Here is a 26,596-nt window from a genome sequence, read left to right as displayed (position 1 = left end):
CATTCTTGAGTCTTCCCTCCATGCACTGGAGCGTCCATCCCTTATGTCCCCTGTTATTAGGCCCTTCCCTGGGGTGTCAGCCTTCCTCGGTGGACTAAGTCAGGGCCTCTTTACAAGATCCCACCGGGAAGGAAATGGCCAGCTAGGCTCCTGAGCCGGGATGAATTCATTCATTTGTTCACTAACTCACTCCTTGATTGCATCCAAATGCTGGCTGAGCACCTCCCATGAGGTAAGCCTCTTCTAGATGCCTCCTGAACAAGAGATAAGGGCAGTGCTTTTTTGGAGCTGACATTTAGGCAGGGAGGGGGGAGGAAAATGAGTTATCTCCAGGGGCCCTGAGTCTTGGAAGATGTAAGTGGAGATACGACAGCTGGGGGAGAATGCATGGGCCACCATGGAGAGTTGCTTTGAGGAGCGGAACTGTAGCTGAGGGACCAGAGGAAGGGTGTCACAGGCAGAGGGAATAGCAGCTGCAAAGGCCCTGAGGCAGCGTGGGCTTCGTGTGGTTCAGAAAGACCTGACATTAAGTGTTTACAGAAGGGATTTCCAGGGCCACGCAACCAGCCCCGTAAAAATTTTAGAATGTTTTCATCCCCACCGAAAGAAAGCACGTGCCTATTAGCAGTTGCTCCCCACTCCTAATTCCCCCAGCCCCGGGCAACCATTAATCTGCTTTCTCTCTCTGGATTTGCCAGTTCTAGACATCCATATAAACGGAATCATACAATATGTGACCATTCACATGTTGTGAAGGTAGATGGCTTATTTCACTCAGCTTAATGGTTTCAAGGTCCATCCGTGTTGAGCCTGTGTCAGTATTTCATCCCTTTTTATGGCTGCGTAATACTCCATCATATGAATATGCCACATTCTGTTTATCTGCTCGTCAGCAGGTGGGCGCGTGGGTCGTTTCATGTTTGGGCTCCCGCAAATAGTGCTGCCGTGAACATTCTCATCCGAGTCTTGTGTGGATGCGTGTTTCTGGTCTGATTGTTGCACTGTCCTTGTGGTCAAATACCACAGGCCTTTGAAGTTTCACCTTCAGCATTGTCCTTGAAGGCGCACAGGTCTCTGGGTCAAGAGAGGAGGGTCTGGACATAGGCACCGGCCTGCTGGGCAGCACAGGCCGGCCGTGCCCTGGGCACTGGGGCTCTGATCCCCATAGGGCTGGCAGGGTGTGGCTGATTCACCACCGAAGCAGGTTCATAGGGGCATTCCTCTGGAAAATGGCCAAGCTCTCTTCCAGGTTCTGTGAGCTTCCTTGCTGTTCATCTGCAGTTCTGCCCGCCTGAGCCCCCGTCTTATTGCTTCCCACACCTGCTCAGCCCCCCAGTCTGTCATCCATGCGACCACACGAGGGGGCTTCCCAAATGCCAAGTCCCTCTCTGTCCCATGCGAAGGCCGGGCTGGCCCTCTCCTCATGTCTTGACTGCTTCCTGCTCCCTTGTGCTCTGGGGCCTTTGCCCATGCTCTTTTCTCTGCCTGGTCTGTCCTTGCCTCCTTTTTGTCCGGCCAGGTCCTTCTCGACATCCTGGTCTTGACTCAGGAGGACATTTTCTCACCTCACTCTAGTCAGTTTCCTCTGTTACTGCTCTCAGTCGTTCATTTAGTGAGTATTTTCCGGCACCAACTATGGTCCTGGCACCAGTCTAGGTGCTGGGGACCCAGCAGGGAGCAGACAGACAAGTCCCTATCCTTGAGCAACGTACATTCTAGTGGGAGACAAGAGCAACCGAACAAAGAAAATGCGTGCTATGTCACTTACTGACACAAGGGAGCAAAATGAATCAGGGCAGGGGTCAGGGAAAGTGTTCTTGGAAAGGAGAGATTTGAGCAAGGGTCAAGTGAGGGACGGAGCCCTACGGAGGGTGGGGAAGAGTGTTCCAGGCAGAGGGATAGCAAGTGTAAAGGCCCTGAGGCAGGAGCATGCCTGGTGTGTGGGAAAAACAGAAAGGAACCTATTGTAACTTGAGCGCAGTGGACAAGACATCCGAGGTGAGGTCAGAGGTAGCAGGGGATGATAGGGGTAGATGGAGACAGAACTGTATAGTGAGCCCCACGTGCCCAACGCCGAACTACAACAACCCCAACATTTGGCCAAGAGCCATCAACACTGTTTTAGTCTCCACCCCAGTTCCTCTAAACTGGAACCGCTTAGGGCAGACATCATGTTGCTCCACTAATCGATAAGGATTTTTTAAAAACATAATAATGGTACTGTTATTACCTGGAACAACACAAAGAATTCGTCAATGCTCTATGATACCCCATCTGATTCAGATTCCTCCATTGGCTCAAAAACGTCTTCCAGTCGGGTTGCAGGAGGCAAACTGCTGGGGGCTATGACCGCGGGAGGGGCAGGTGTGTGCTTCCCTTCAGAGCTATCGCTGGGAGAGGCTGGCCTCAGCCTGCGTGACACTTGGGTGCATGGTCACCTTCCCTGCAGAGCATAAGCTTCCAGAGAGCAGGGGGCTTGCCTCTTCCTGCCCACCTGGCCATCAACCTCAGGGCCCAGCCTAGGGCAGGGGTTAAATGAACACGTGGTGGAAAGGTGAATAGTAAAAGAATGAATGAATGAATGAATGCTCCGGAAGTCGGGGGGAACGTGTGGGTTAGTGGCTCCACCTCGCTCCTGCCGGCCTCGCTGCCCCTCATGCTATAGTGGGGTCACCTGACTACCATCCGGGCCACGGTCCACATTCCCCACCTAGACCCCGTCTCTAGGGCTGACCCCGTCGGAGGCAGCCCCTGCCCCTTAGTCATCCCAGCTCCTCCCAGTGAGTCCGCTCATGAGAAAGAAGCAGACAGAGTGTGTCTGCGAGAGATGGGCTGGGGCTAGGAGGCGGCTCCTGGAGCCACCACTGGCCCCCTTGGGCCTGTCCGTTCCACCTCGAAAATGGGGTTTCTACCTTCCATGCCCTAAACAGCCCTTTCAAAGGGTTGTGCTAGAATCAGCTGATAGGTGAGCAAAGCTGAGGCCTGGCCTAGGGCCCCTGGCAGGAAGCACAGTGAAGCCCGTCTGCTGCTCCCAGCTGGGCTCGCTCACCTCCAAGGGTGTGTGTAGGGTGTGTGTGAGCATGTGTGATGTGTGCAAGCCTGTGAGGAGTGTATGTGTGTATGATGTGTGAGCATGGGGGCGCTCTATGTGTGTATGTATGTGTTTGAGCACAGGAGGTTATGCGGTGTGTCGGGGTGGGTGAGGGACTATCTGAGTATGTGCCGTGCAGGGCTGACTGGCGTGTGGTGGTGTGTGAGAGTGTGCACATGTGTGTGTGACTGGGAGTGGGGCAGCAGGCGAGCCCAAGCACCCGTGCGACTGTGTGGTGAGGACCGCGAGGGTGTGAACAGGGTGGGGGCCGCTGGGGCCATGCATACGTGGAGGGTGCGTGTGCGTGTGTATGTGGCGCGAGGGGTGTGTCTGGGTGTGTGTGCCTGTGTGCAGGAGTGTATAGGTGTACTGGGGGGAGCGGGAACCTAGAAGGAGACAGGTCTAGGGGTGGGGGGTGTCTGTCCCTGAGACGTGGCTCCCTACGAGTCCCCAAGGTTGGGCAGGGGCCAGTCCGTGGAGGCCTCGAGAGCCGGGCAGACTGGGCTCGAACCCCAACGACAGGGAGCCAGGGTGGCCTCTGAGCAGTTGTAACCTGGCCAGAGCTGAGTTTCAGAAGGTCCCAGTCTAGACCAGGAAACTTCTCTCTCCGCTTTGGGTTGACACTCCTTTTCCTGAGGCCCGGGCCGGACGCTGGGCCTGCCTCACTGTCAGGGCTAACCCGGCTGCCCTCCACTACCTCTGTCCTGTGGGGCGTGACTTTCCCCCTGCCATTCCCACCTGAGGCAGATGGGGATATTTGCTTGAGGTCAGTGCGTCCAATATGACTTAAAGAATGTGGCTGAGGGGCGCCTGGGTGGCGCAGTCGGTTAAGCGTCCGACTTCAGCCAGGTCACGATCTCGCGGTCCGTGAGTTCGAGCCCCGCGTCGGGCTCTGGGCTGATGGCTCGGAGCCTGGAGCCTGTTTCCGATTCTGTGTCTCCCTCTCTCTCTGCCCCTCCCCCGTTCATGCTCTGTCTCTCTCTGTCCCAAAAACTAAATAAAAAAAAAAAAAAAAAAAAAAAAAAAAAGAATGTGGCTGAGAAGAAAATACTCCAAATGTTTACTGAAAAAAAGCTGCCTTTTCCTCTCTTTCATCTGAGTTGCCCAGAGGAATACAGCTGCAGCTGGGTGATATGCAGCTTTCTGCTCATGATGGATTGACACGCGGGGCAGGGGGGTGGGGAGGGAAGGAGGATGAGGAGCAGAGGGGGAGGGGCAGTAGGAGGGAGAGGAGCAGCTGGAGGGGGAGGAGCAGCTGGAAGGGGAGGAGCAGGAGAAGTAAGAAAAAGGAGGAGCAGGGAGAGGAGGAGGAGCTGTGGGAGGAGGAAGAACAGGAGGAGGAGGAGCAAGAGGAGGAGGAGGAGCAGGAGAAGGAGGAGGAGCAGGAGGAGGAGGAGCAAGAGGAGGAGGAGGAAGAACAGGGAGAGGAGGAGCAAGAGGAGGAGGAAGAACAGGAGGAGGAGGAGCGGGAGGAGGAGGAACAAGAGGAGGAGGAAGAACAGGAGGAGGAGGAGCAGGATGAGGAGGAGGAGGAGCAGGAGGAGGAGGAGCAGGAGAAGGAGGAAGAACAGGAGGATGAGGAGCAAGAGGAGGAGGAGGAAGAACAGGGAGAAGAGGAGCAAGAGGAGGAGGAAGAACAGGAGGAGGAGGAGCGGGAGGAGGAGGAACAAGAGGAGGAGGAAGAACAGGAGGAGGAGGAGCAGGATGAGGAGGAGGAGGAGCAGGAGGAGGAGGAGCAGGAGAAGGAGGAGGAGCAGGAGGAGGAGGAGCAAGAGGAGGAGGAGGAAGAACAGGGAGAGGAGGAGCAAGAGGAGGAGGAAGAACAGGAGGAGGAGGAGTGGGAGGAGGAGGAACAAGAGGAGGAGGAAGAACAGGAGGAGGAGGAGCAAGAGGAGGAGGAGGAAGAACAGGGAGAGGAGGAGCAAGAGGAGGAGGAGGAACAAGAGGAGGAGGAAGAACAGGAGGAGGAGGAGCAGGATGAGGAGGAGGAGGAGCAGGAGGAGGAGGAGCAGGAGAAGGAGGAAGAACAGGAGGATGAGGAGCAAGAGGAGGAGGAGGAAGAACAGGGAGAGGAGGAGCAAGAGGAGGAGGAAGAACAGGAGGAGGAGGAGCGGGAGGAGGAGGAACAAGAGGAGGAGGAACAAGAGGAGGAGGAAGAACAGGAGGAGGAGGAGCAGGATGAGGAGGAGGAGCAGGAGGAGGAGGAGCAAGAGGAGGAGGAGGAAGAACAGGAGGATGAGGAGCAAGAGGAGGAGGAGGAAGAACAGGGAGAGGAGGAGCAAGAGGAGGAGGAGGAACAAGAGGAGGAGGAAGAACAGGAGGAGGAGGAGCAGGATGAGGAGGAGGAGGAGCAGGAGGAGGAGGAGCAGGAGAAGGAGGAAGAACAGGAGGATGAGGAGCAAGAGGAGGAGGAGGAAGAACAGGGAGAGGAGGAGCAAGAGGAGGAGGAAGAACAGGAGGAGGAGGAGCGGGAGGAGGAGGAACAAGAGGAGGAGGAAGAACAGGAGGAGGAGGAGCAGGATGAGGAGGAGGAGGAGCAGGAGGAGGAGGAGCAGGAGAAGGAGGAGGAGCAGGAGGAGGAGGAGCAAGAGGAGGAGGAGGAAGAACAGGGAGAGGAGGAGCAAGAGGAGGAGGAAGAACAGGAGGAGGAGGAGTGGGAGGAGGAGGAACAAGAGGAGGAAGAACAGGAGGAGGAGGAGCGGGAGGAGGAGGAACAAGAGGAGGAGGAAGAACAGGAGGAGGAGGAGCAGGATGAGGAGGAGGAGGAGCAGGAGGAGGAGGAGCAGGAGAAGGAGGAGGAGCAAGAGGAGGAGGAGGAAGAACAGGGAGAGGAGGAGCAAGAGGAGGAGGAAGAACAGGAGGAGGAGGAGTGGGAGGAGGAGGAACAAGAGGAGGAAGAACAGGAGGAGGAGGAGCGGGAGGAGGAGGAACAAGAGGAGGAGGAAGAACAGGAGGAGGAGGAGCAAGAGGACGAGCAGGAAGAACAGGGAGAGGAGGAGCAAGAGAAGGAGGAAGAACAGGAGGATGAGGAGCAAGAGGAGGAGGAGGAAGAACAGGGAGAGGAGGAGCAAGAGGAGGAGGAAGAACAGGAGGAGGAGGAGCGGGAGGAGGAGGAACAAGAGGAGGAGGAAGAACAGGAGGAGGAGGAGCAGGATGAGGAGGAGGAGGAGCAGGAGGAGGAGGAGCAGGAGAAGGAGGAGGAGCAGGAGGAGGAGGAGCAAGAGGAGGAGGAGGAAGAACAGGGAGAGGAGGAGCAAGAGGAGGAGGAAGAACAGGAGGAGGAGGAGTGGGAGGAGGAGGAACAAGAGGAGGAAGAACAGGAGGAGGAGGAGCAAGAGGAGGAGGAACAAGAGGAGGAGGAAGAACAGGAGGAGGAGGAGCAAGAGGACGAGGAGGAAGAACAGGGAGAGGAGGAGCAAGAGGAGGAGGAAGAACAGGAGGAGGAGGAGCGGGAGGAGGAGGAACAAGAGGAGGAGGAACAAGAGGAGGAGGAAGAACAGGAGGAAGAGGAGCAGGATGAGGAGGAGGAGCAGGAGGAGGAGGAGCAAGAGGAGGAGGAGGAAGAACAGGGAGAGGAGGAGCAAGAGGAGGATGAAGAACAGGAGGAGGAGGAGCGGGAGGAGGAGGAACAAGAGGAGGAGGAAGAACAGGAGGAGGAGGAGCAGGAGGAGGAGGAGCAGGAGAAGAAGGAAGAACAGGAGGATGAGGAGCAAGAGGAGGAGGAGGAAGAACAGGGAGAGGAGGAGCAAGAGGAGGAAGAAGAACAGGAGGAGGAGGAGGAGGAAGACAAGGAGGAGGAGCAGGAGGAGGAGGAGCAGGAGGAGGAGGAAGAACAGGAAGAGGAGGAGCAGGAGGAGGAGGAGGAGCAGGGAAAGATAAGGAGGAGCAGCAGAAGCAGGGGCAAGTGGTGTGGACTCTGGGCTGTCAGCCTGCAGCCCCTCCTCCCAGGGTAGTGCTCCAGCCTGTGGTCTCCTGGGGGCACGGTCCATGGCCAGCGGCCCACTGAGTTCCACACGGTCTTTGGTCGGGGCCCCTGGAAAGGGCCTCCGACGTGGAAATTCACACGCAGGGCATTTCCAGGAGGGGCTCCGGGGAGATACGCCCGGAAGGAGGTGAGGGGGAGAAGGTGGGCTGCGATGCGGCCACAGCGGAGTCTTCGGCTGGTCCCGTGAGACGCTCTGGGCTGGAATAGCCCTTTAGAGTTGTCCCCAGCGGAGACAGGGAGACCGGGCCTTTGCAGCCAGTACCAACCGATCACCGGCTGGGGTTGCCCCAAGGAGGGTCATGACCTTGTGTGAGGTGGCTCTCATGATGGGAGAGCGGCTCCCAGGACGAACTGGCCTTCGAGCATCAGCGGCCATGGCCCGGGCAGCTGGGCGGTGAGCGTGAGTCCTGGAGGGGGACCTGGGTGGGCACCACAGGGTCCGCCACGCACACTAGCCCTGGGGACCACAGCCTGAGGGAACAAGGCCTTCCTGGTCCCCGGCCTTCCTTCTGTTCAGCTGTACTCTCCTTCCTCGGCCACAGAACGGGGATGAGGATAATCCTGCCTGAGATGGTTGCTGTGCAGATTCAAAGAGTTGCTCCTGCCCTGGTGGGAGGAGCAGGTGAAGCTTAGGTGCGAGGCCAGCACGGAGCCCTTTCCTGAGAAAGTGTCCCCGCTCTTATCCGAGCCCAACATAAAGATTTCACACAACACCAGAAATAAATAAGTCCTAGGAGCAGCAGCTGTGTTTCCTCACAGCCTCCTCCGGGCCCGGCACCATGCCTTTGGTCATTCGGTGTTGGCCCTCCCGCCGGCCGGTGTGTTCCCTTGACTGAGGGGGCAAAACCAAGGCGCACAGAGGTGGTGGGACTCACCAAGTGGCCCAGCCAGGGTCTTGCAGATGGCACAGTTGGGGTCCCGGAAGAGGGTCTGCCGAAGGGATTACTTACAGGGGTGTGGGCAGCATCGGGTGAGTCCCATGAGGCCTGTTGCTGACCCGGTATTGGTAACCCCATGAGCTCTTACTGCCCGGAGGCCTGAAGGGGCAGTGAAGAGAACCGTGTCTGGAGGAGAGGGACCAGCTGGCAGGAGCCACGGTTATGGGTAGGGGAATGCGGTGACAGCCACCTAATGGCCCCACAGAGAGGGAATCGGGGGAAGAAGTGTCCCAGCCTCTCTTTCTTCCTGCGCTTCTGTCCTCTGTGGGGTCTCCCACTGGCCAGATCTGTCATGAGGCTGGGGGACAGGGGGTCTGTGGGTGTGGGGTACACAGGTGAGCCTCCGGGCTGGAGAAGGGGGCAAACAGACTGCCCGGCACAGCCAGGCTCTCATGGGAGGTGAGCAAGGGAGCAGGCCTGACTCCAGCCGGGCCCCGATCTTGTCAGGCTCCTTGGGATGTGTCTGTGAGGCACTGAGCACAGAAAGTGGCACATGCACAGTCAGGGACACCGTGATCACACACAGAGGATGAGGGACAGGGTTCATCTCGGTTGGTGCAGGTGGTTTGGGTCACATGCGGCTGCGGGCAGTGAGGGCATGGAGGCCTGGGAGAAGCCAGCAGGACTCGGTGACCATGTCCTAGCCCAGGTCACCTCCCTTCGGTGGAAACCACGCGCCAGCCCTAGGGAGACAAGGCCTCCATGCCCAGCAGACCCACCACCTGCTTTCTGGGCCTCTCCTTGACCAGTGGCCAGCTTTTCCTGGTGGCCCAGCTCACTCAGGGTTTGTCCAGAGAAGGTTCTGGGACCAGGTGTCCTACTAGGGAGAGGGTGGTCAGGATCTCAGGGTGGGAGCAAGCACCGGCGATGACACTGATGGGAGGGGACACCGCAGGCACCGGGAATGGGCGCCACGCGGGGAGAAGACGTGGCCTTCTCGGGGGCTTCATGAGGATGCCCTGGGCTCCTGTGCCATGTGGCAGCTGCACCGACAAGCCTTGGGAGCTGTGCTCGGGGTGTTCACAACAGGATGGGTTTTGGGGTGAGTCGGCCTGGCTGTGGGAGGAGGCGGGAGGGAGGATGAAGACCCAGAACCTCCTCAGCAGGGTACACTCGACACGCGCAATGACCTCTGTGTCCGCGTGGCTGCTGTACCACGCTGAAATTAACACACACCCCGGGAACGCCTGGGAGGACGCGGCCAGCTGCTCTTCTCACGTTCCTGCCCTCCTTGCCCCTCTGCGTCCCTGTCTTCTCTCTTGGAGATCCCTCTCTAGCTCCTTCATTGTACAGGTGGGGGAAACTGAGGCCCAGAGAAGGAGAAGGACTGGCCTGCAGCCACACAGCAGTGTAGAGGACCTCCAGCTGATTGCTCCTACAGCCCACAACACTGCTCCTCTGCCCCTGCCCTTGGAGGGCTGTGCCCATGCATCTCAGCATTCGTAAAGGAAACTGGAAAACTCCTACAGGCCAGGGCTGCTAGGTGAGGTGCTCTGCACCAAGTCCCCATCGCCCTTCTCCCATTCAATCCGCACTGTTCCTTCTGAGGAACAGCTTGCTCCTACTTTACAAGAAGAAGTGAATCACTGAGGATGCATTTGGTTACAAGTAACAAAACATCCTACTAGAAGTGGTTGAAGTGATAGGAGGTGGCTGTTTCTTACAAATGAAGTCTGGATGTAGGTGGTCTTTTGTTGTTGTTTGTTTTTGTTGTTTGTTTTTTCAGAGGCTCTCTTCCAGGGCCCAGGTTATTTCCATCCTTCTGGTCTGCCATTGTCATCTTGTCAGCCTCTGGTTCTCTTGACTTTCGGTCACAAGATGGCTGCCTAAGCTCCAGGAATCTCACTGTCACACCACAGCATCCGAAGATAGGAAACGAAAAGTTACTCTCTCAGGTCTCTCTTTTTATCAAGTGGTGTCTTGGGTTTTCCACCTCTGTGGTCAGAGGCAGGCTGGTTGTGATGAGGAAATGGAGAGCGAGACAGGGAGTGTGCCCTGCTCCCTTTGGTCATTTCTGTCATCGCTGGCATGTGGCAACTAGAGGTCGCATTTGAACCAGGGTTCTTGGGCTACCTAGGTAGCTTTAGGCTGCCTTTCATCACAACATGCTGTCATGTAAGGACCAATTCTGATTGCTTTAGTCACTGCTCCTTACCTGGGGTGCAAATGGCCCAGAACTGACCCCTCCTGCAGAGGAACCAGGCTGGCCAACAGTGGAGGGGATTAAAGGGGCAGAAGCAGCAGACCACAGTCTCCAGCCCTCAAGGCCCTGGCCTCTTCAAGGCCCTTAAAAAAAACCCACAGTCCTTCCCCCACCCCCTCCCAGATCTGCTCCATGCTGTGACTTGAAACTCATGGACTGGCTATTAGCTTTACAAAGGGCACCTCTCCTACAGATAAGGGAGCTGTGTATCACTTAGGATATTTTAGGATGTGAGGGACAGAAACCCAACTCAAGTCAGCTTTGAAACGAAGGAAATTCATCAGTTCATGGAACTGAATGGTCCTGGGGAAATGAATTCAGGTCCAGCTTGATCCAGGATGCAGATGCAGAGATATTCTAGGAATCAGTTGCACACACCCATCACTGTCTCTTTTTTCTCAGTTCTGCTTTCTTAGTTAACTCCATTCTCAGACTCACATGACTGACTGCAAGATGCCTATCCATAGCCCTGGCCCCTGAATTTCTTCTTCACATATGGTGGGAAATAACTAACAGTTCTTGTCTTTTCCTCACACGGAATCCCCAGGACTTGTTCTGATGGCCTGGGTTATGAGCCTGTCCTTAAGAATGACTAATGGGAAAGGGGAGTGATGAGCAGTGGGAACCATGAGCAATGATCAGTGGGATATGAATCTGGGAGTGATGAGCAGTAGGATCTGGGAGCCATGATTGGTGGGAACTGGGAGGGATGAGCGTTGGGAGCTGGGAGCCATGACTGGTGGGAGCTGGGAGCCATCACTGACAGGATTACTCTAGTCTGGGCAAGCCTCACTGAGGAGCCAGGATTTGCAGAGCTCTGAAGGCCATGCCAGGCTTGCTGTGAAACACGGCACAAGGAGAAGGGCATTGGGACGGGGAGAAGGCCATGCTGGTGGAGTCCTGCCAGCATACAGTGGGCAGGGCAGGACTCTGAGAAAGAGGGCCATTTTTGGAGGCCCTTGAAGGGTTGGTTGGGTCAGGCCATGGGGGGATGAGGGAGCTGCACACCCGGGGGAGGGCATGGCAGGAGCGACGGAGCTCCACGAGGTAGGATTTCCTCCCGGACTGTGTAGGGCTTCCCTTTCCTCCCGGTGGCCTCAGTGTTGGAGGGTTTGTGAAAGGGAGTGGTGGAATTCAACACTGGGAAATGGCTTTTGGGTTTTAAAAATTAGATGCCCTCAGGACGCTTTGGAGAGTCAGGACGCTCAGAAGCTTCCAGTCGCAGGAGCGCCATGTGGCATGGACTGTGTGGGAACCAGAGGTCACTGTCTGACCTCCCTCCCTTCAGAACCCCTTCCTCCTCCAGGAAGTTCACCCCCAGATCCTCTGGGCAGCCCTAAGAGTCTGCAACAGGAGGCCAACTTTGATAGTATCTATTCGGTGCTATGAATCAAGGAATTTTCTGGAGCCAAGTTTCTCCCAAGGCCCCTCCCAGGCCTAAGAATCCTGCCCTGGGTAATTCTGGGCTCCGGGCAGCACCTGGTACATTGTTGGCACTTCCTGGGGGACCTGTCGGAAAGAGATTGATTTTTCTCCCTCCAGCGGTGCAGAAAATCCTTCCTACTCTCCAGACAGGTTTGGGGCCAGAGAAGCAGTTTGAGAGCAGCCCCACCCTACCCCGTGCAGGAATCCCCACTGCAGACCCCAGCTGCTGCTGCCACTTTCTCCAGGACAAGGAGCTCATTACCTCCCCAGCAGCCCCCATCCAGTTCTGGTCAGCTTGGTGGGGAGGGCTGGCCTCTCACCGAGCAGGCATCTGCTGTCCTGTGACTCCCCTCCACCTGGAGTTGCAGTTCTACCCTCTGGATGGACACACAGTCCCTCCCACTCACCCTGCCCCAGGACAGGCCTGCACAGCCGGTGAGACAGTGACCAGGGACATCATAAACTGCCTTCTCTAGGCTAAGCAGCTCCAGCTCCTTCGGTTTGGGGTGTCCAGCCCCTTCCCCTACACATGCTCTATCTCTGTCTGTCTCTGTCCATCTGCCAGGGCATAGTTCAGTTCTGAAAATCACATAGCAATCTCCTCCCTTACTGTGGGCACCCGACCTCCATTAATGTGACCTCAGGCCATTGGCTTTTTAGTAGCTTATTATCTCATGTTGAACTTGTGGTCGTCTAAAGCTTTCAGTCTTTCTCAGAGTTTCATGTCTTGTACTCTTGTAATCTTTTTTTAATACCCCAAATTATAGGCGCTTACCCCGCTTCTGGCTGGTGTCAACCACATGTTCTAGTTCGTGGAAGTGACTGAACCCTGACTGGGACTCCAGTCGCATGATGTCCTGTGGGCACCCATGCTGACGGGGGCCAGACTTCAGTGGCCCTGAAGGCTCCCCAGATGCCCCTCTTCTGGGCTACTCCCTGGGCCTGGGATTTCCTCATTATGCACTCAGTGCGTGTTCTTTCTCTAGCCGGGTCCTCCTTCGGGTTCCTTGTTTTAGTGCATGGTCTCCGTCCCCATTAGAGGCCTGTGAATTGCCCCGGGCCCCCCCCCAAACTCCCCACGGATCACCCAGCACCAAGTATTGCCGATGTGGCTCCCCCTCTCCCCTCCGCCGCCACCGTTTTGTCAGAGCCGCTGGCATCTCTGGATGGGGACAGTTTCCTTCCATCCTGCCACTCTGGCCTTCCCTAACCTCATTTCTGCCCCATCTGGAATGATCTTTAAAGGTGTCATTCGGACCTCACCACTCCCCTGTGTGAAAGGCCCTCGGTGGCACCCCTTGGCGTGCAGCTAACCGGGTTCCTCCCTGCCCTGAGTGGCCAGCCCCGCTGCCCCTTCCCATTCACCTCCTGGGCAGGCCACATCCCTCCCACCCCCGGGTCTTGGCATGTACTGTTTCCAGGTCTGAAATACCCTTTCCCCATCCTGCAAGTTTGGCTGATCCTATTTTATCCTTCCTGTTATCTGGCTGCCAGCTCTGCCTTTGCCTTCTTGAGGGAAGCTTCCTGGACGTGCACATAAGAGCAGCTTCTCTTGGGCCAGAAGTTTTCTTTGCGTTCTGTTCCACTCCTTCATGGAACTCACAAATTTATAATCAGATGCAGGTGGATTATTATAACTGCTCCAGGCTCGGATCTCCAGGCCTGAAGAAGGCAGGAAGAGCATCAGCTTGTATCACGGTCCTCCCAGGGCCTGTGCCGCAGGGGTGAGGCCCCATAGCACACAGGAGGTGCTCAATGCACAATAATGGAGTGAGTGAATACGAATAGACACACGCTAGGTCCGTCTTTCTGCTTCCTACTGGCCAGTACCTTCTCCACACCAGGCTTTCTCTGCCAGAGGCTGGGGTGGTGAAGGTGAATGTCCTGGCCCCAGCCTCCAAGGAATGGCACAGGTGGGGTTCTCCAGAAGCAGAGGCTGAGCTGGAGTTCTGGGTCCAAGCTGTTCATTAGGGATCAGCAAAGGGAAAGGGGAGGAGCAGGACTGGGCTGGAGTGGAGCTGCGTCGCTGGCTGGACAAAGCTGTGGGGGGAACTCCGGAGGAGGTATCGCCCATCGAAGTGGCCAGACCTCTTACTCTGGCCTCTCTCAGCCCCTGGCTGCAGCCTACCCGGGGAAAACTGTGGTTCTGCGGCTGGGACAGGCCCTGAAGGATCTGACAGCTGGCGGCCGTATGTGGATCCCACCCCCCCCCCCCCGTCCCGTGACGCGCTGGAGCCGGCTCCCGTGGGCTCACAAGACCCAGTGTTAAAGATTCGGGGATTTGTGAGCCAATTGTCAAATCATTTGCAGCCTAAAATCAGCTGCGGTAGGAACATTTATCGCAAAGAAATTAGCAAACACTACAAAACAGTCTGTACGGGTTTTTTGTTTGTTTTTTGTTTGTTTGTTTGTTTGTTTGTTTGGGGTTTTTGGTTTTTGGTTTTTTTTGAGGGCCAGTCTACTAGCACATCACTAGCTGTAGCTTTGAAGCAAGACTTCCCTTGAAGGGGCATCTGAATAGTATATCCCCACGTCCACCAAAAAGATCTGCTGGCTTGATGGGAGATGCTGACAGGGAGATAGTCGTCACAGGGCCAAGGTGACAGATACTCCACAGCCCAGGACAGCCATGGAAACCATGAGGGAGTCACTGACTGCCTTGGCAATCAAGGAGGGCTTTGTGGATGAGGTGACTTTTTTTCTGACGTAATAGAATATTCGAAAGCTACAATACCATGAGAGGTAAAGCTCGTGTCCCTCCAGTCCCCCGGCACTGGGTGACCTCCCCGGAAGTAGCCACTCTTACTGATTTCCCATGTATCCTTCCAGAGATATTCTGTGCTCTTACTAACACACATGCACAGATCTTTTCTTTCTCCCACAAGTGAGCTCATGCTCTGCATACTTTTCCACGCCTCTCTGTGTTCTCTTAACCATGTATCTTATGGATCAGCCTTCATTAGGAAGTACAGAACTGCCTCATTCTCTTTAACCGCTACAGGACATTCCAGTTATTAGAAGTGTTATCATTTCTACAACCAGTCCCCCTTGGTGGATCTCTAGATTCTCTCGGCCTCTCGACATTTCAGATAATGCACCCGGTCATTTGGCACATGCGTGAGCCTCCGCAGAGGGTACACATCCAGCAGTGGAAATGTTGGGTTGAGCCTCTGGGGTGGCAGTAAAGATTAGCCAGACAAGGAACAGGGGTCAGAGCCAAGAGGTGGACGAGGAGGGAGAGCAAGGACGGACCTGGGAGTCAAGAGGTAGGGGCCCATTGTCAGCTCGCCGCAGAGGAACGACGTGCAGCCTGTGTGGCCTCTGGGTCATGGCCGGTAAACTGGGTGCACTCAGACTAGAACATTAAGGGCAGTTTTAAAAGGGGGCTGGGGCACCTGGGTGGCTCAGTTGGTTAAGTGTCCAACTCCTGGGTTTGGCTCAGGTCATGATCTCATGGTTTATGAGTTCGGGCCTTGCATTGGGCTCTGTGCTGACAGCACGGAGCCTGCTTGGGATTCTCTCTCTCCCTCTTTCTCTACCCCTCCCTTGCTTGTGCATGCTCTCTCTCTCTCTCTCTCTCGCAAAATAAATAAATAAACCTAAAAATATATATCATAAAGGGGACACAACAACTGATGAATGGGACAGAGTGTGGCATATCTGGACAACGGAGTATTATTCAGCCATGAAAAGGACCTTGAAAACATGCTGAATGAAGGAAACTAGACACACAAAAGGCCACCTGTTGTATAATGCCATTTCTATGAAATGTCTAGAAGGGGCCAATCATAAGACAGGATGCTGTTTCATAGTTGCCTAGGACTGAGGGGAAAGGAGACATAGGGAATGACTTCTAATGGGTATGGTGTTTCTTTCTAGGGAGATGGAAAATGTGAGGCCCTGTAGGGAGCAAGTAGGAGCGGGACTTGTCAGGACTTTCCTCCTTCCCTCCAGTCTCCCTCTAGTGCCTTCCACTGGTCAGGCCCAGGTAGAAGTCACAGCTGCATTCAAACTGTCCTATGACTGATATGCAGCCGGCCCAACCAACCAATCACCAATAGCAACGGTCAGAGGCCATTTCGTCCCCTGGGGCAAGGCCAAGGGATGGAAGTGTGGGGAGCGGTCTGGAGACACATATGGACACACACTCTGTGAACCTGCTGAAGTCCCTCCCTTTCTCTGAGCCTCCCTTTCTTTACCTGTGAAATGGGAGTTTAATGTCCATCTGTCAGGGAGTGTCAGGAAAATCAGATGTCATCAGGGTCTGAAAACACTCTGTATAGGTTAAAAGCAGTATGGATACAGAGCCAAGACAGACAGAGTCAGAAGACAGAGAGACTGTGGCAGAAGCGGCCTTGGAGATCATCTAGTTCAGACCCTTGAGTTCAAAATGGGGAAACTGAGGGCCAGCGAAGGTACACAGCCAGTTAGCATCAGAGATGGCCCAATCTCCACGCCAGAGACCATCCCCGCATACAGCTTCTCTTCTGAGATCTTCTTCTTTTTAAATTTTTTATTTTTATTTTTATTTATTTTTGAGGGAGAGAGAGAGACAGAGTGCAAGCAGGGGAGGGGCAGAGAGGGAGGGAGACAGAGAATCCAAAGCAGGCTCCAGGCTCCGAGCTGTCAGCACAGAGCCCGACGATGGGCTCAAACCCACAGACCTCGAGATCATGACCTGAGCTGAAGTCGGACGCTCAGCCGACTGAGCCACCCAGGCGCCCCTGAGATCTTCTTCTTAAAAATAGACTTTGTTTCTCAGACCAGTTTTAGGTTCACAGCAAAGCTGAGCAGCAGGTACAGGCATCTCCCACACACGCCCGGCCCCGGCACACACAGTCTCTCTGCGCGAATGTGGTACGTTTTTTACAACGGCTACGCGAGCTTTATAAATCCTGACTCGTGGTCCTGGCCTCCACTGGCTTCCCTGTCCACTCACGATAAAGTCCCATCTCCTAGCCGAGCAGCAGTGACAGGTGGGGAAGAGAAGGGAACTCCGCCCCTTCGTCAGGTAAAACTTGAACCCTGCAGCAGGAACTTCTTGTTGCCCCCAAAGTCCTCCCACCCCACTAACCTGAGGCCCCTTGCGGTGTTCAGACCCCAGGGCACTGGCAGGAGGCGGGAGGAGTCCATGTTCTCCCGAGACACCGTGAGGCACCAGACTCCAGGCCTCGCAGCTTTATTTTCTCCTTCACTTTCCTTTTGCACTGAGGCATGTCTGCATCACAGGCTGGTGAAATGGCAGACCCCAACCAGTCTTATGTGGCCGCTCTGTAAGCTGGGACCCAGCAGTGCCACCAGGGACATAAAATACTGACACGTGTCCATACCGGGTGCTCCAAGCCCTGTGATTGCCCCTCCCCGAATCACGGTTGCCCCGGGGGTCCTCCCCACTTCCCCTCGGCCCAGCGACGCAGGGTTGATGCCTGGCCAGGCAAGGCCTCCCGGACCCTGAACATTCAGGGTGCCCCTTGCTGGTCGTGGAACAGTTTGAGCGCACCCTGATGGTGAGTTTACCTTTGGGCATTTCCTGAGCACCTGCTGCGTGCCAGGCACTGGGAGGGTACACCGGGTTGTGTCATCTTAGAGCCTGCAAACCTTCTGACTCCGTGTCACTGCATCACAGTCCAGACTCTTCAAGTGTAAAGGGAGTCCTGGAAGTCCCCCTGGATAGCCGAGAAGCCCGTAGCCAGCCTGGCCTCGGGGGGTGGGGGCAGGGGCCGTAAAGAATGTGGCTTTGTCCCACACTTGTTTCCTCTGCTGTTGTCCCCTGCCTCGGGCAGAGGGCTGGGTGCCCATCCGGATGCCCGTCTGGGTGGCCAGTTCTGGCAAGGGCGGCTGCGATTATGCCCGGCTTAGTGCGGATATAATGCAATCATTAAGTCTCTCAAAATGCAGAGTTTGCAGGGTTAACGGGCTGGACATCATCTGATTAGGGGCCCACACAAATACTGCCATGGCCCCAGGCCAGCTGTGGCCTCACAGGAAGAGGGAGGCGATGTGCGGGAGTGGCAGCTGCACCCAACCTGACCCGGGAGCCTGACCCTTGCCACTGGGGTTCAGGGCCCAGCATCCGCCACAGCGAAAACATTGGGTGTCACAACCTCACAAATACAACCTATTGCTTTTTCACTAAAACCTTCCAGGGACTTAAAAAAAAAAAACAGCTTGGGGTGCCTCGGTGGCTTAGTCGGTTAAATGTCCGACTCTTGATCTCAGCTCAGGTTGTGATCTCACAGTTAGTGAGTTCGAGCCCCGCGTCGGGCTCCACGCTGACGGCAGGAAGCCTGCTTCAGATTCTCTGTCTCTCTGCTCCTCCCCAGCATGTGCGCTCTCTCTCTCTCTCTCTCTCAAAATAAATAAATGAACTAAAAAAAAGAAAGAAAGAAATTTCTATTAAAAAAAGACAGCTCTATTGAGGTATAATTCGCATACCATATAGCGCACTCATTTAAAGTAAACAGTCCAACAGTTTTTAACACATTCTCAGATATGCTCAACCATGATCACAATTTTAGAATATTTTCGTTACCTCAGAAAGAAGCCTGTGCCTCCTTTCCCCCAGTCTCTTCCCAAACCACACTAATCTACCTTCTGTCTCTCGGACTTGCCTATTCTGGACAATGCACATAAATGCAGTCATACCGTTTATGTCTTTTGTGTCTGGCTTCTGTCCCTGAGCACAATGCTTTCAAGGTCCATCCATGTTGTAGCATGTGTCAGCACTTCATTCCTTTTCGTGGCGGAATAACGTTCCATTGTGTGGATCCGCCACATTTTGTTTATCCATTCATCAGGTGATGGACAGCCAGGTTGTTTCCACACTTTGGCAATTATGAAGAATGCTGCTGTTCACTTTGGTTTACAAGTTGTCGTATGGGCATATGTTTTCATTTCTCCTGAGTGTATCCGTAGGAGCAGAATTGCTGGGCGGACTCGGTCTGTTCAGGCTGCTGTCACAAAATACCACAGACCCTATAAACAGACACTTACTTCTCACAGTTCTGGAGGCTACAAGTCCAAGCTCAAGGCGCCAGCACGGTTGCCTTCTGGTGAGGGCCCTCCTTCTGGCTCAAAGCCAGTGCCTTCTCGCTGTGTCCTCACATGGTAGAAGGGGCCAGGGGTCTCTCTGGAGCCTCCTTTAACAAGGCATTTAAGTCTTCATGACTTAAGAACCTCCAAAGTCCCCACTTACTCCTTGGGGGTTAGGAGTTCAACACATGAATATGGCGGTTGGGGGGCTGTAAGACTCAAGGGAGGTCATAGCACTGGGCCATGTGACAACCCTGTGTAACATTTTGAGGAACTACTGGATAGTTTTCCACAGGGCTGCTCCATTTCTCATTCCCACCAGCGTCACGTGAAGGTTTCCATTTCTCCACCCCCTTGCCAACACTTGCTATGTCTGTATTTCTTCTGTCAGCCATCCTAGATGGTGGGAAGGGGTATCTCACTGTGATTTTGATTTGCATTTGCCTGATGCCTAATGATGTTGAGCATCCTTTCCTGTGCTTAGTAGCTATTGTACCCATTGCATTTTTTTAAATGTTTATTTATTTTTGAGAGAGAGAGAGACAGAGTGCAAGTGAGGAGGGGCAGAGAGAGAGGGAGACACAGAATCCCAAGCAGGCTCCAGGGTCCGACCAGTCAGCACAGAGCCTGACGCGGGGCTTGAACCCACGAACCTGAGATCGTGACCTGAGCCCAAGTCGGATGCTTAACTGACTGAGCCACTCAGGTGCCCCGTGTTGCATTTTTATAAATTGTGAGATAAAGCATTTGTGCAAAAAAGCACAGAGAACACCTACATTGGTTTAAAAGAATAATTATAAAGCATCCATATCAAGGAACAGACATTGCCAGCACCCCAGAAGTGCCCCAGGTGACCCTTGTCAACCACAAACCCTCGTGCCCAACTCCAGGTACAGCCACTGTCTTGATATTTGTGACCCTCACTTCTTTGCCTTTTATTGTAATTTTCCCCTCTATATGTGCCCTTGAACAATACAATCCAGTTTTGTCCACTTTTGAACTTGGTATAGATGAAATCATTCTGTGGAAGTCTTTTATGATTGCTGTTTTCCCTCTCCCCTGTGTTTCTGACCTTGACCTCTGTTGGCGTGGTTTGCTGTGGCTGTTCATTGTCACTATCCTGTAATGTCCCATTGACTGCACCCCTCAGCTTACCCATTCCATCATGGATGGACGTATGGAGAGTGCCCAGAGTGGAGAGAGATCATGAGTCCACACTGGGCACTCTCCGTGTGTCCATGAATGCTGTGCCGATGAACGTCCTTGAACCTGTTTCCTGTGCACACAAACATTTGATTCTCTCAGGTATATACATTGGAAGTGAAATTTCTGAGCGTCTTCAGCTTTATTAGACGCGTGCTGTGTGTGCACACCCACCAGCCGTGAAGAGGGTTCCAGGTGCCCTACGTCCTCAGTGTTGTCAGAATCCGCTCTGAGTGTCCCCAGCATGTCTGGGCTGAAATCTCTGACTGCACTGAAATCTCAGTGGGCCAGAAGCTGCTGCCTCACCCGGCCCCCAAAGTGCATTGCCACACCCCTGAGCTTTGCTCTTTCTCTGTGCTTCTCAGGCCAAGGCCAGAAGGAGGGCCAGACGCTTGGGAACTATCTCCTCACTGACAACCAAAAGGGACATTATTTGTGTTATTTGGGGGCTGCTCATCAGTACCAGCTGTATGTGTGTGTGGGTCATACGAGGCTGCCTGCATGCAGTAGGTGCTCTATCACACTAAGTGTCCTGGAATCAGAGCATTCAGCCAACTTGATTCTCTGTCCCTGAACATTCTGGATGCTTGTGGCATTGCTGGCTCATTCGATTGCCGATACTGTGGTTGAAACAGGGTGGCCCTCCCTTCCTGTTGAGTCCATTGACTCGAGCACTGGTCACCTCCTCCTGGATGCAGAGCTCTTAGAAATGGGAGGACCCTGAACAGGAGCCCTTCCTTGGAGACAGGGACCTTAACTTGTCACCTCTGTGTCCCCAGCACCCACACAGGCCCAGGCCCAGAGGCAGAACTAATGACTATTTTTTTTGAATGTCTGATTCTGTTCCAGCACCCTGACTTTTGTCAGAAAAGATAGAATTGCTTTCATTGCATGTTTCAGCAAAGGCAACTGAGGCCCAGAGAGGGGGTGTGACAATTCCAAGGTCACAAAGCAAGTGAGCAGCCACCAAGCAGCTGATGCACAACCCTCAGCAATAAGACCCTTTCCTCTGAATGCCTCATAGGCCAGCTCTAGGACATAGTGAGCCTCAGTTTTGACCCCTGTAAAATGGAATCATACTAACCTCATGGAGTTAACTAATGCCATATATAAAAGCATGGGCCCAGTGTGTATACAGGTGATTAATATTCAGTCATTTACTCACTAATGCACTTTTTCCCCACTATACAACAGGCAAAATTAATTTGGCAGTCCAGATGAAGACCATGAAAATGCTCATATACACTATGACCCAGAAACTGTGCTCACTAGCACATGCCCCTCCCAGGGCCTGGTACACAGTAGGAGCTTCAAAAATGTCTGTTGGGATAAAATCAGGCAAAAGATGATAAGGAGGGAAGAGAAGCTTTAGTTCCAAAGATACTCCCTTCTATAATACGGTTAAAAAAAAAGAAAGAACAAAGGGGAAGGAAAGAAAAAAATAAAAACAGAGGGAGGCAAACCATAAGAGACTCTTAAATACAGAGAACAAACAGAGTTGGTGGAGGGGGCGGGACTGAGGGGATGAGCTAAATGGGTGATGGGCATTAAGGAGGGCACTTGTTGGGACGAGCACTGGGTGTTAAATGTAAGTGATGAATCACTGGGTTCTACTCCTGAAACCAAGACCACACTGTATATAAACTAACTTGAATTTAAATTTAGAAAAAAAAAAAAAAAAAAAAAAGGAAGAAGAAGAAGAAGAAAGAAGGGAGGGAAAGAAAAGATTTTTTTTAAAAATCCACAGCCTGAAAACAACCTAAATATCTAGTACCATGGGGAGTTGCGTAAATGTTGCCTTCTTTTCCTGCTGGGATATTCCAAAGCAGGTGTCGGGAAAATGCAGCTCACAGGCCATCTGTGGCCCACTGCCCGTGTATGCAAATAAAGACCAAGTGAAACCCAGCCTTTAGTTTTGCCTGATCTTGAACTTCATATCAGTGGAATCATACAGTATGTTTCTTTTTTTGCATCCAATTTCTTTCGCTCAGCATCACATCTTAGAGATCTGTTTTTCTTGTGTGTATAAGTTCATTCCTTTTTGTTGCTGTCAGGTAATTTGTTGCATGATTATAATTAATTACAGTTATCATCCCTGTTTTGCATATGGGGAAACTGCAGCACAGAGGACTCAAGTAAGTTGCCCGAGGGCACACAGCAGGTTCATGTTAGATCTGGGATTTAAACCCAGGCTCCAGAATCTGTGCTTTTTGTTCCCTATACAGTGCTGCTTCTCAGTGCCATGGCGATGGGAGCCCAAAGGTATTGGCAACTCAGAAGGAGAGGCACATCATCTTAGCCTGGAGGTCAGGGAAGGTTAGATCAGAGCCAGGGTTCCCAATCACTGTGCCTGGCAGATGTCATAAGTGGTCAAAGCAGATGACCTCTGAAAATACATACTTGAGGTTAAGGAGGCAGTAGGGAGTGGTGGGACTGTGGCAAATTGGGGGTTGCCAGCCCGTGAAGGAGGCAGCTGGAGGTACAGCTCCAGGCGCTGTTGCCATGTGGCAGTGTGGCAGAGATCGTGGAGAGCAGGACAGCTATGCTGGCATTTTTGGCCAGCTTCCATGCGCAAACGTCAGCACTCAGCTGTACCAGTTATTAAATAATTTGAGTCTCGCTCTAGAATCGCCAGATGCCCTATTTGTCAAAAAACAAAAAAAACAAAAAAAAAAACACCTGGAAGTCTAGCTCCCGGTTTTCAAGTGTTGGTTCAAAATGATTTTAAGCCTGTGCCGGCCAAAGAGAACCTCCGTGTGCTCTGGACTGGCCTGATCTGAGCACCAGTCTAAGGACCAGATAGGAGTTGGGAGGCCAGGAGAAGAGGTGAGTTCCAGGTAGAAGCACAGCCCACAGCCCGGAGGTGAGAGGGACTTGACACCAGGTGTGAGTTTCCCCCACCTACAAGGAAGGAAGCCCAGGCGGGGCGGAAGGGCGGGGGTGGGCGGGGCTGGAGGCCATCCGTGGCCGGCGTGCAGTGACGTGTGCGCTGTGCTCTTCCCCGCCCGCCCCTGCAGATCCTGGAGGAGAACATGAAGCTGGAGTGTAAGTGCCACGGCGTGTCAGGCTCCTGCACCACCAAGACGTGCTGGACCACGCTGCCGCAGTTCCGGGAGCTGGGCTATGTGCTCAAGGACAAGTACAACGAGGCCGTTCACGTGGAGCCCGTGCGCGCCAGCCGCAACAAGCGGCCCACCTTCCTGAAGATCAAGAAGCCGCTGTCGTACCGCAAGCCCATGGACACCGACCTGGTGTACATCGAGAAGTCGCCCAACTACTGCGAGGAGGACCCGGTGACAGGAAGCGTGGGCACGCAGGGCCGCGCCTGCAACAAGACGGCCCCGCAGGCCAGCGGCTGCGACCTCATGTGCTGCGGCCGCGGCTACAACACCCACCAGTACGCCCGCGTGTGGCAGTGCAACTGCAAGTTCCACTGGTGCTGTTACGTCAAGTGCAACACCTGCAGCGAGCGCACCGAGGTGTACACGTGCAAGTGAGCCCCGCACGCCGCCGCGCCGCCCTCCGGCCGGGTGGGCGCCTCCAGCCGCAAGTCAGACTGCGGGGAGGACCGGACAGCTTCCAAGCTGGAGTCACCCTGGCGGGTCTCCTCCCGGATCTGCACGGGGAACCGCAGGAATGCTGAGCTTGTCTTTTCTGCTGTAGGGACACCTCTCGCGGGGTTTCCGGCGGGCGCCGGTCAGAAAGATCTCTCCAGAGCCCTTGCCTGTTCTCTTCCTCACCCACTGCTGCTGCACCCAACCCCAGACACCGCCGGCGGGTGGGGGGGCCCTCCTTGGCAGGAGCAGAGCCTCTTCGCACCAGGAGCTCTGGACCCTTGGGCCTCAACATAGCAATATTTAACAATTTATTCTGATAAAAAAAATAATATTAATTTATTTAATTAAAAAGAATCCTTCCACCTCGTCGGGATCCGTTTTCTGCAATCAAAGTGGACCGCTTGCTTTCCTTGCGGGATAATTTTGTCACTAGGGCAAGGAGCCGAGTAGAACTGTACATAATTATTCTTTATGCAGATATTTCTACTAGTTGATTTTGCAGGTACCCCCTTACAGCACTAGATGTTTAAGAGCAGATGTCCTTTATACATATATAGATATATATACACACACATTTATATTTTTTTTGCTGTTTGCTGCTACTTATCCAGAAATTTAAGCTGGTCCAGATTTGGAGACGTTTCCCACCCTCGAGTCCTTCCCAGCTCAAACTGACACCAGTAGAAAAATCCAGTTTGGAATACAGAGAGAGAGGAAAGATAATAATAAAACTCCCAGCAGTTTCCATCTTTTGGAAAGTGAGCCACTGGATAAGAGAGAATATTTTGTTAAGAGACTATTTTTATATGAATATTTTATTTATATCGAGTCTGCCTGTATCATTCCATGGCCTGTGCTTCTTCTTAATTCCGGTACTCACTTTGGGGTAAGGAGGAACGAGGCCTGGTCCCCATGGGGACCCTCACATAGCTGGGTTCTCGAGTTCTGTTGGCCAAGTGGGCAAAAGTGGCCCCTGGATGGCTGGACTGAAGTGTCATCGGTATTACCTGGGAAAGGAATCAGATCCCCAGCCTCACCTGTGAAGCTCAGGCCTTTTGAGCAGGGTCGCTGAGCAGTGACCTCGTAATGAGCCATGTGGCAGGCAGGCCTGTGCCCTTGGCATTGGGTGACTATCACAGGGCTTGATCGCCACTCAGCAGAAACCAGCTCAGGGAGGCTGCTCCTCGCCAGGATGTCCCTGCCATTGCCGTGTGTCCCGAGAGGTGAGGCCAAGTCCTCAGTTACGGGGCAGAAAAGCTGGGGTGAGGGGTCCCAAGGACGGCAGGGCTTCCTACGGATGTCACGGTCCTGGGGCAGACTGGCAGAGAGGTGTAGACGAGGCCTCTCTGCCCCGGCTCCACCTACATCCAGTGCCTCTCGACCTGGAAAGCTCTCCTCCAAGAGGCTGTGGGTGTCCTAACATGTGTCCGTTTGCATTTCCGTGTGCACGCGCGTGTGTGTGTGTGTGTGTGTGTGTGAGACCTTCGGGAGACTTGGGGTCGTTGTGTGACTTTGCACCTTCACACTCCTCTGGGGTCCCGATGTGCGTACACCTTGTGTGCCCCCGCATATGCCCGGCTGTGTGTGTCTCTCTCCCCATGTGCCTGAGAGATTCAGGGTGACGTGTGCATGCAGGCGTGCGCCTGGGCAGCTGCTGGTCCCCTGGTGTCTCTGCTTGTGGGTGAGGTGTGGTGTGCAGGGACCTTTTGCAATTGTGTTGAGCCATCGAGATGGCTCCTCTGGGCTCTGTGCCCACAGACACTGGTGAAACTCAGATACCTCTGAGACCACAGCCTGATGGCCCCACGTGCTGGGAGCCCCTCGGTGTCTGGGCTCTGTTGGACTCCCCAATGTCAGCACTGGGCCCGGATCGCAGCATGGACAAATAAAATGGCTGGATGGTTGGTTGATTTCTTCCCTTGGACCATTTATTTCTTCTTTACTTGGGTGTCAGGGTGGGAAGGGATGTGAAGGAATGAGTGGACGGATGGGTGGCTGGCTGGCTGGGCGCATGGCTGGGGGGCTAGGTAAGGGAGGAGAAGATGTACAACATTTTCTTGCAGATCCCACGTCACAGTTTCTCTCTGCCTTAGAAAACCAGAGTCTGCCATGAGCAAGAAGAGTTTCCAAGCCTGCATCCCTCTGTTCCCGGCCTCATGGTGCCTGAGAAGGGGGAAGGTTCTGACCAGCCTCCCCAGATACCAGAAGTCCCTCACTATCCAGATGAAGAGTACACGTGGCGTGAGGGAAGCCAGGCCAACGAGAAGAGTGGCTGGGTCGGCTGCCAATCTGTCACCTGGCCCCTTGGCACACTGTTGGTCCCCGACCCTGGGGCCCGCTCCCTCTCCAAGGCCCCCAGCCCAGGTGAGCTCTGAGCCTCAGTTTCTCCATCTGTAAAAGTAGGAAAACAATACCTACGTCACGGGGCTGCTGTGAGGATCCTCCTGCTAATGATTAGAGTTTCAGAGCAGTAGATGAATGATACATATTATTATTAGTATTATTACTCTTCTTTCCATAATGATAAGGTTCTTCAAACCCAGCTTATGGCAATAAATATTTGACTCTGCTGGGCAAAGGTATTTTCCCCCTCTTTGGCTTATTCCTGAAGTGGCTTTTCAACAAAACGGACATTAACAAGGCCAAAATCTTAAGAGACTGAAGCAAGATGTTAAGTAAAATCTCCCACTTTTTGGGTATTTTGACAAACACCATGAGGGTGGTGCAGGCAGCAAGCTGAACTTGGCCTTTCTGCCACCAGCATGCGGCCTCTGATTTGCTCCAAACCTCTGGTTTCAGAGATGGAGAAACTGAGGCCCAGAGAGGGGCAGGGCTTTACGCAAGACCACGCAGCAAGTCTAGCAGGAAGAAGACTGAGGCCGGCACTTGTGTCTCCTGGGGAAGGCCTTTCACCAACACAGTGCACCCCAGCAGCAGCAAAGTAGTTCAGAGGGGGTGTTGGGAGGGATAAAGTTCCTATTTGTTGTTCAGACATACATATGCACGCATGCAGGGGCACACACACCCACATGCCTTCTGGACTTCTGTTTAAACCTAGCGCAAGGCTCCACAGGGCAGGATCTGGGCCTTCCCAAGGGCCCTAAAGGGATAGGCCTGGAGGGAGTACCCTGGCAGCTGTCCAAGGGAACGCCAAATCTTCCC

General features: G+C 53.9%; 1 protein-coding gene across 2 annotated transcripts in view; it reads left to right on the top strand.

Moving 5' to 3' along the window:
* WNT7A (Wnt family member 7A) overlaps positions 1-25,344 on the top strand; it is an 80,964-nt gene extending 55,620 nt beyond the window's left edge. For both annotated transcript variants that reach the window (XM_058725855.1, XM_058725854.1), the window contains exon 4: positions 22,895-25,344. In XM_058725855.1, coding sequence (XP_058581838.1) covers positions 22,895-23,374 — 480 coding nt within the window. In that variant the 3' untranslated portion in view covers positions 23,375-25,344. The remainder of the gene's footprint in view (positions 1-22,894) is intronic.
* The last annotated feature ends 1,252 nt before the right edge of the window (positions 25,345-26,596 follow it).

Source organism: Neofelis nebulosa, chromosome 4 (genome assembly GCF_028018385.1).
Source record: "Neofelis nebulosa isolate mNeoNeb1 chromosome 4, mNeoNeb1.pri, whole genome shotgun sequence".
Lineage (NCBI taxonomy): Eukaryota > Metazoa > Chordata > Mammalia > Carnivora > Felidae > Neofelis > Neofelis nebulosa.
The sequence above is the reverse complement of the archived record's forward strand: the minus strand, read 5'-3'. Positions and strand labels throughout refer to the sequence as shown.